Source organism: Mustela erminea, chromosome 1, assembly GCF_009829155.1.
Source record: "Mustela erminea isolate mMusErm1 chromosome 1, mMusErm1.Pri, whole genome shotgun sequence".
NCBI lineage: Eukaryota > Metazoa > Chordata > Mammalia > Carnivora > Mustelidae > Mustela > Mustela erminea.
Window position 1 is genome coordinate 2,985,466 of NC_045614.1, and position 8,811 is coordinate 2,994,276.

At 56.8% G+C, this 8,811-nt stretch overlaps 1 protein-coding gene across 2 annotated transcripts; it reads left to right on the forward strand.

Moving 5' to 3' along the window:
- Positions 1-15: 15 nt before the first annotated feature.
- Positions 16-7,622, forward strand: EBI3 (Epstein-Barr virus induced 3). 2 transcript variants are annotated; one of them, XM_032306507.1, is made up of 5 exons: positions 16-1,103; positions 1,743-1,866; positions 2,920-3,095; positions 4,556-4,713; positions 7,324-7,622. In XM_032306507.1, the coding sequence occupies exons 1-5, from the start codon at positions 1,040-1,042 to the stop codon at positions 7,474-7,476; spliced, it is 675 nt and encodes a 224-aa protein (XP_032162398.1). In that variant the 5' UTR covers positions 16-1,039; the 3' UTR covers positions 7,477-7,622. The 2 variants fall into 2 exon arrangements, with proteins under 2 accessions (XP_032162398.1, XP_032162403.1); XM_032306512.1 differs by having other exon boundaries at positions 1,746-1,866.
- The last annotated feature ends 1,189 nt before the right edge of the window (positions 7,623-8,811 follow it).

Below are 8,811 nucleotides of genomic sequence, written 5' to 3' on the forward strand. Positions count from 1 at the left end.
GCTGAGGCCCCCATCTCGCACATCCACAGCTCAGGCCCCGGAATGAGGGCTCTGTTCATGTCGTAGAAAGTCAGAACGGGCGACCCGAAGTCCGTGAGGAGCAAACCGTCCCGTGGCTAAGGGAAGACGGCATCCAAGTCTGCACCCCCTGAGTCACTTTCCTCGCCCTAAATCCAGCCCTGCCGGGAGTCTCCCACTCCCAGCCTCCCTGCCCTTGGGCAAGTCCCCTGAAATCCCCTGGGGCTGCTTGGCTCTTTCCAGCTGGGGTGGGGGAGGTGGGAATGTGGCCCTTCCCCGGGGTTTCCTTGAGTGTCCAGGGAAAGCACGGCATCTGGAGGGGCTCAGCCTGTCCCTTGGCGTCCCTGTGGCTCAGAGAAGGTCCCACAGGTGGGGCTGCTTCCCCAGGGCCCTGTATGTCTCTGTCTCTGTGGCCTGGAGTGTGGAGTGCTGGCCAGGGTGGGTCCCCACCCCTGCGGCCACCGGGCGGTGAGTAAAGGGGTGATTTTTGTGTCCTGCCTGCGCCTCTCTTCAAACTGTGTCTCTCTGTCTCTTTGTCTCTCTTCCGTTTCTGCTGCTGGCTCCCAGGCTCCCGTCTCTGTCTCTGTCCCCCTTCCTCTGTGTCGCTGTGTCGCTACCGCACTCGTCTTGCTCATCCTTCACCCTGTCCTCTCCCCCCTCCCGGGGTTTCCCCCGTCCTTGTCCTCCTGCAGCCGGAAGGAAGGACTTACAGTCAGACTGTTGTGGGAAAGGCCACGGGGACGCCACTTCTCTCTTTCGAGGCCTCCTCTCCCACCCCCGTCCCCAGGGTCCCCAGAACCCTGCGCCCAGCCACGACAGGTGAAGGGACCAGGGCTCCTTGGCCGCCCCCGCTCAGCTCTCCGCCGGCTCCGCAAACCGGCCAGGGAGTCAGACCCCGGCAAGGGGAAGTGGAGGCTTTGACCCGGCGGGGGCTGTGCTTCCCCCTCGGGTGGGACCCGCGTTCCCCTGGCTCCCCGAGGAGCTCCCTGCCCCAGCTCCTGACAGCACAGCCCGTGGACTCATGGTCTCAAGACTTCTGGTGCTCGCCCTCTGGGTGGGCGGCTTACCCTGCAGTGGGAGAGAAGGTACGTGGGACGCTCCGGGCCCGGGGGTCTGGCGCCAAGGGACGCGACCTGGGGACTGGAGTCGGACTGTCCACCATGGAATATTCTGGGCTGGGGTGGGAGCTCACACACCTGTTGGATAAGCCACGGGCGGGAGGGGGTTACCGTCGCATTGCACAGATGGGGAAACCGAGACACAGAGGACCAGTCCTGCTGCAAAGTGACGTTAGGAAGTGGCAGCCACAGCGTGGACAGAGGGACAGGGAGGGAGAGACTGAGACATTTTAATTACACGCGTTCATTCCATGCGCTTCTGAACAAAGCTGCTAGGAAGAGAGGCTGCATGGAGACGGCTCCCTCCCACCGGGGCTCCCCGACACCCACGTCACCCCCCCACCCCCGTGTGGCTCCTTAAACCTCAGTTTTCCCATCTGGAAAATAGGCTAATACCCCCTGCCTTCGCAGGTTGTAGTGGAGGCCAGAGATGAGGCAGCTGCCTTCCATTTACATATTCATTGGCTACACAAACTTTTATTAGGTGCCTACTGTGTGCCCAGTGCCTCCGGCTGGCAGGGAGGCTGGGGCCGGTCTGCCTAGGGCTGGGACAATCCTGGGGCTGGTTGGAAGCTCACGAGGCTCCCTCCCTCTTCTCGGCCCCAGCAGTGCCCCCCCAGCCCAGGGTGAGGTGCCGGGCCTCTAGGTACCCAGTCGCTGTGGATTGCTCCTGGACCCTGCCGCCCGCTCCGCACTCCGCCGCGCCCACGTCCTTCATTGCCACGTACAGGTGAGGGCGCCCGGGAGGTCTGACGCTGGGGCCGGGACCGTGGGAAGCCTAGCGAGCACCCTTCAGGATGCGGGAGCAGCACGGGCCCACAGACATACACTTCCTAAAATACAGCCTGCGGGTCACATGCAGAGTTCAAACCCTTCCAGAAGCCGCGTTTGAAAAGGAAAGAGAAGTGACGTTGCTTTTAACGTTTTGCTTCTCAGCATTCCAAATATTTGTTTAATAAGATCGAATATAGCTTAACACGCTTACAGGCAGTTTACACGTTTCAATTCATAATAGAAAGTAATATTATGCGGTGGGATTAAAGCAGGATCATGTCAACACGTAATCAACATGTTAAATGAGTATTTTACATTCTCTCCAGACTATGTCTGAAACTCCACGTGCCTTTCACACACAAAGCACTTTTCAACTCACGCGCTAAGTTTTCCCTGGGAATTCTTGGTTTCTGATTAGATTTTATGAAATCTGTGGGTGGGAAGAAAGAGTCGCCCACCTGGGTGGTCCAGTCCAACTCTGCCACGTTTTCTGACCGCCAGGAACTTGATCTTGAGGGTTGATAAAATAAATCGAAAGCCGCACTTGGTTGCACCAGCCACACTTTGAACGGCAGACAGCCACTTGTGGCCAGGGACTACTGCCTCCCACCCAGCAGTCAGAGCACGTGGAATGTTCTGGAAGGCTGAATGTGCAGCACGGAGCTTGTCTCTAGAGTCTGAGATCTCGGGGTCTCTGAACTCCCGACAGTCAGTATCTTATTATTTCAGAATCTGTGAGTCTGTGGACCTCGGAATGTTGGAATTCTAACGCTGGAATGTTGACATTCCAGAAACCTGTAGTATCTGGACCCTAGCATCTCCGCGTGGGACATTCCCCTGACCCTGGGTCTGCACAGGGCCCCTGATGTTGGGGTGAAGGCTCCCTTGGGGTCATACAGCCAACAGCAGGATCCCAGCCTGTGGTCCTTGAGTGCCGTCCACATGGGTCCAAGACACAGGCCAGCCCATGGGAAACGCTGAGGCCCTCACGCTGCCTCTGTGTGTCCAGGCTTGGCGTGGCTGCCCACGGGGAGAGCAGGCCCTGCCTCCAGCCGACCCCTGAAGCCACCAGCTGCATCATCCCGGACGTCCAGATGTTCTCCATGGTGCCTTATATACTCAACGTCACGACGCTTCAGCCCTGGCCCAGCAGCAGCTTTGTGCCCTTCGTTCCAGAGCATATCAGTGAGTGCAGACAGCAGCCAGGGCGTGGGACGGGGGGCCCTCTTGCTCCTGCCCCTCCCAGCTCTCACCACTCACCCCTGCGCATCCATCCTGGGTCGTTTGCGTTTCTCCAAGGAGGTGCCCACTTCTCCCCACACTGAGCCTCCCACCATGCCCAGCCTCCATCTTCACTTGGAGCGGCTCAATCCCTCTCCCGTCCTGTCCTTGCCCCGACTATCCGCCCTCCCAACAGTGACCACCAGGGGGCACCCACGAGCACCCGAATCGTGTCCCACCCTCCTCCCTCCTCAGCCCTTCATAGCTCCCACCTACCTGGGGCAAAAGCCCAAGTCCTCCCCAAGGCCCCCAAAACTTTGCACGATTTGCCTTGTCCCCTCCCTGCCGTCCCCTTCTCCCTCTGTCTTCCTCCCTCACCTGCTCCAGCCACATATGCTTCCTCTGTTCCTCCAACACATCAGGCAGGTCCTGCCCCAGGACCTTTGCACAGGCTGTGCCCTCTGCCTGGAGCGCTCTTCCAGACCTCCACACAGTTCACTCCCCCACGTCTTTCACATCTACTCAGAGGTCATCTCAGTGAGCCCTCCCCCGAGCACCTTATTAAAGACCGCGGACCCTCATATGTTGCTGATATATGCATCATCATATTAAGAAAGTCTAGTGGTCCCTCAGAGACTTAAACGTACATAATCATATAAGCCAGCAATTCCAATTCTAGCTGTATACCCCAGAGAAGTGAAATAATGTGTACTCAGAAACTTGTTTGCTAATGTTCACGGCAATATAATCCATAACAGACCAAAAGCAGAAACAACCCAAGGGTCCATCAGCAGATGAATGGGTACCCGAAACCGGCTCCGTCCATATTATGGAACATTTGGTCATGAACAGGAGTGAGGCGCCCCCATGTGCTGCCCCTGGGGGCGGACCCCGAGCCCACGATGCTCAGGGAGGGAATCAGACACAGAAGGACACACGGGGTGGGAGTCCACGGGTGTGATACGTCCAGAACAGGCTCCTCCGTGGATGGGAAGGGGGCTCATGGGGGCTGGGGACAGGGATGGGGGTGATGGCTGATGGGGTGGGGCTTCTTTCTGGGGTGATGGAATGTTCTAGAGTTAAATAGAGGCGAGGTTGCACAACTCTGAATGTCCCACAACCGCTGCACTGTACGTTTTGACAAGGTGAGTTTTGCAGTATGCGAATTACGTCTCAAAACACTGAATCCACTCTTCTTGCCCTGTTGATCTTCCTTCCCTGTGCTTGATGACCCATGGATTTGCTGCTTGATTCTTGTCTTTTGCAGAGTGCCAAGAGGATGGGGTGGGGTTTGTGTGGGTCACTGCCATGTCCTCAGCGTCCAGGACGCTGCTGGACACTCAGTGGACAATAAATACACGTTAGTTGATTGGATGAAGGAGTGAGCCTACCAGCCCTGACCTTACGTCCTGCTTGTCCATCAGTTAAACCGGACCCTCCAGAAGGCGTCCGCCTGAGCCCCCTCCCCGGGCAGCGGCTGTGGGTGCAGTGGGAACCCCCCCGGTCCTGGCCCTTCCCGGAGATCTTCGCACTCAAGTACAGAATCCGGTATAAGCATCACAGATCGCCCCGCTTCCGCCAGGTGAGGAGGGGGAGGGGAGGCGGGGGGAGGGCGTCCTGGGGAGTGGGGACAGCGTGTGCGGAGGTGCACTGGGGCCTCAAATGCAGCCGTGGCCAACTCACAGGCAGCCCAGAGCTGGGACTCCTGGCTGTCCACCCAAAAGGACAGCAGATGGGAGCTTGAACAAATGCTTGTACACCCGTGTTCACAGCAGCTCCATTCACAGCAGCCGAAAGGCGGAAACTCCCCAAATGTCTGTCAACAGAAGAGTAGAAAAACACATGTATCCACCCACGCGCGGGCTCGTCACTCGGCAGGACGAGGGGCGAGGCGTCGACAGGCGATGCCCGGGGACGGACCCGAGCCCACGGTGCTCAGGGAGGGAACCAGACACAGAAGGCCACACAGCATGTGTTCATTGATTCCATTTATGGAAAACATCAAGAACAGGCACATCCCGGGACTGGAAGGGGGTTCTGGCTGCCAGGGGCTGGGGAGGAGGTGGAGAGAGACAGCAGATGGTTGCGTGACTTCCTTTTGGGGTGATGGAATGTTCTGGAACTAGAAGGAGGTGATGATTGCACAACATGACGAATATACTCAATGCCCCAGATTCTCCTTTTTCATTGGTCAATTTTATGTCATGTCAATTTCACCTTGACTGGAAACAAATACATTGTTTACATTTTTATAAGGGAAAAGATACATACCGCAAGGGTAGTGCTGAGCACCTCCGGTGAGCTGTGCAGAGGCAGACCCCAGAGCTGCGGGCTTGGAGGGCGTAGGCTTCTGCAGCCCGTCCCATGGGACTTTCTGGGCCGATAGAAATGTCCTACGGACTAAAATTGGTCCTTGCCGAGCAAGGACAACGTGGCAGGCAGCCAAGGAGCTGGCTTTTACGTTTGATCAAGTGTGCCTTCGTTTGCTTTTAAATATTTTTGCAATTTATTTTTATTTTTATACATATAACATTTTGTTTATTTGATGGTATCTTTTAAAGATTTTATTTTTAAGTAATCCCGATGTGCAACATGGGCCTCACACTCACAACCCCAAGATCAAGAGTCACATGCTTCCAGCATCTGGCGGTCACTGTCGGGCAAGCATCTGACTCTTGGTTTTGGCTCAGGTTGTGATCTCAGGGCGGTGAGATCAAGCCCCGCATCAGGCTCCGTGCTCAGCAGAGTTGCTTAAGATTTTCTCTCCCTCTCCCTCTGCCCCTCCCCGCCTTCCTCTTCTGCACGTGCCCGCTCTCTCTCAAATAAACAACAACAAAAAGTCGCACATTCTACCAGCTGAGCCAGCCGGGATCCCCTTTTTTTTTTTTTTTTTTTTTTTGCAATTTTTTAAATGGTGAGAATGGGAGTGATTTTTTTTTATTTTTTAAATTTTATTTATTTATTTACTTTTAAAGATTCCATCTATTTATTTGACAGAGAGAGATCACAAGTAGGCAGAGAGGCAGGCAGAGAGAGAGGAAGGGAAGCAGGCTCCCTGCTGAGCAGATAGCCTGATGTGGGGCTCGATCCCAGGACCCTGAGCTGCAGGCACAGGCTTTAACCCACTGAGCCACCCAGGCGCCCCGTGATTTTTTAAAAAAGATTTATTTTTTTATTTTAGGGAGAGAGATTGTGTGCTGGGGGAGGGGCAGAGGAAGAGGTCTCCAGCAGACCCCCACCGAGCCCTGAACAGGGAGCCCTTGGTGTTATAGACGTACCTAGCAGCACCCTAAGATCATGACCTGAGCCCAAACCAAGAGTCAGACCCTTAAATGACTGTAAATAGTTTTTACAATTTTTAGATTGAGACAGAATTCACATGCCGTAAAATTCATAAAAAGTGTACAAGGCAGTGGCTTGGAGCGTCTTCGCAGAGTTATGCAATCGTTTAATCTAAATGGACAGCGTAAACCACCACATCCGGCTGCCGTGGGATGACCCAGGGCAGAGCGGGTCGGGAGACAGTCAGATCTGGGGCCAGGATGTCGGGGAGGCTCTGGGACATCAGAAGAAACAGGAGTCAGGCGAGAGAGCCCAGCGTCAGTAGGGGGGAAGGTGCGAAGGCAAGAGAGAGGTGGGGTGAACCGCTCGCTGTGGGGTGGCCAATTTGAAGCCTTCCCGCCGCCTCTGGTCTGCACCTGGCCCCAGGAGGCTTTAGGGCAGGGGGTCTGCTGGATTGTGTCGGAGCTGGAGGAAGGGGCCGTGAGAGTCTGATGGGCCGGCGTGTACAGGAGAGCTGTGCTCCTGGCCGGCAGGCGGTCTGTAAGAATCAGCGGGCCCTGGAAGGGGCAGTGTCTCCCTGGTCACCAAGTTGCGGCAGAAGCAGAACGGAGTATGCCGAAACTTAAAAACAAGTTTACTACAGCGGGGCTGGCGGGAGGGAGGCCGATCGCAGAGGATGTGGCCGGGGCCTGGAGGAGCAGGAGGCGGGTGTTGGGGATGGGGGTCTCTGTGGTCCACAGAGGTGTCCTGAAATGGGTGGCTCGGCGGGGGGGGGGGGGGGGGGGGGGGTGAGGACCAGGAAGGACCGACAATGTGGAGGGGGCCGTGCGGGCAGCTTAAGATGGAGCAGGGGGTCCAGAGCTCCAGTCTCCTCTTTCCCACTGACCTGGCCCCTCTTTTCTGCTCTCAGGTAGGGCCTATTGAAGCCACATCCTTCACCCTTAGGGTTGTGAGACCCCAAGCCAGGTACTGCATCCAGGTGGCTGCTCAGGACCTTACCGACTACGGGGAAATGAGTGACTGGAGTCTCCCTGCTGCTGCCTCCAAGCCCATGGGCAAATAGTGGGGCTTCCCAGCCCCCACCCCGCCCAGAAGACGGGCTGAGTCCTTGATGTCCGCCCCCAACTGCCACCCACTCAAGAACGGATGGGACCCAACCGGCCTGGGTTCGCTGCTGCCGGGTTGCTGGGCAACTTTCAACAAATGACTTTGACTCTTTTTTTAAAATTAAAAATGTTTATTTATTTATTTGAGAGAGTGAGCTCCAGTGGGGGGCGGGGTGCAGAGGGAGAAGCAGGCTCCTTACTGAGCACGGAGCACGATGGATCCCAGGACCCCGGGATCATGACCTGAGCCAAAGGCAGATGCCTAACCCGCTGACCCTCTTCCTTTCAGTAGACCCAGATGAGACCAGGATGAAGTAAGACACACACAGCGAATCCCCACTCCCATGGATGGGGTCAGGGCTGGACCAGAGGCAGAGCCTGGGGCTGGAAGAGTCCTGGGGCTGGGGGCAGGGCTCTGCCTGGGAAGGGGTGAGTTCAGGAGTTGAGTTCACCTACCTTCTGAAAAGCTGCCTGGATGGAGGCAAATAGGACATGAGCTTGAGACTATTTCTCTTGCTGGGGGAGGGGTGGCAGGGAGCAGGGTTTGAGGACCAAAGACACCAGGACTGAAGGCAGGAGAAAAAGCCATGGGCAGTTTGTGGCCTGTGGGCGGACCCTGGAAGCCGGGAAGGTCAAGGAAACAGATTCCGGCCTGGAGCCTCTTCCCATCCACCCTAGACCTCTCTCCGCTCCAGCCCGAGAGAGAAAGAGGGCGGGAGAGAGAAAACACACAAAAGGGGAAGGACAGAGGGAGAGGGACATCTCAAGCAGGCTCCACGCTAATGCAGGGCTGGATCTCAGGACCCTGAGATCATGATCTGAGCTGAGATCCAGTCCCACGCCTGAGCCACTGAGCCACCCAAATGCCCCAACTTTACACTCCTGACCTGCAAACCATAGCATAATAAACTTGTGTGGTTTTAGGACCTGCGAGCTGGCGGTAACCTTCCAACAGCCACGGGGAAGCTCACACACCATCTTGGATGCCCACCGTCCCAACACTGCTCTGTTGCACATGCAGGGCGGGTGGGTGTGGGAGCCGGGGTGCACGTGCAGGGCAGGTGGGTGCGGGAGCTGGTGCATGCAAGTGCAGGACGGGTGGGTGTGGGAGCTGGGGTGCATGTGCAGGGAAGGTGGCTGCGGGAGCTAGTGCGTGCACACGCAGGGAGGTGGCGGGAGCTGATGCGTGCACACGCAGGGGAGGTGGGGGCGAGAGCTGGTGCGTGCACACGCTAGAGCGGGTAGGTGCGGGAGCTGGAATGCATGTGCAGGGTAGGTGGGTGCGGGAGCTG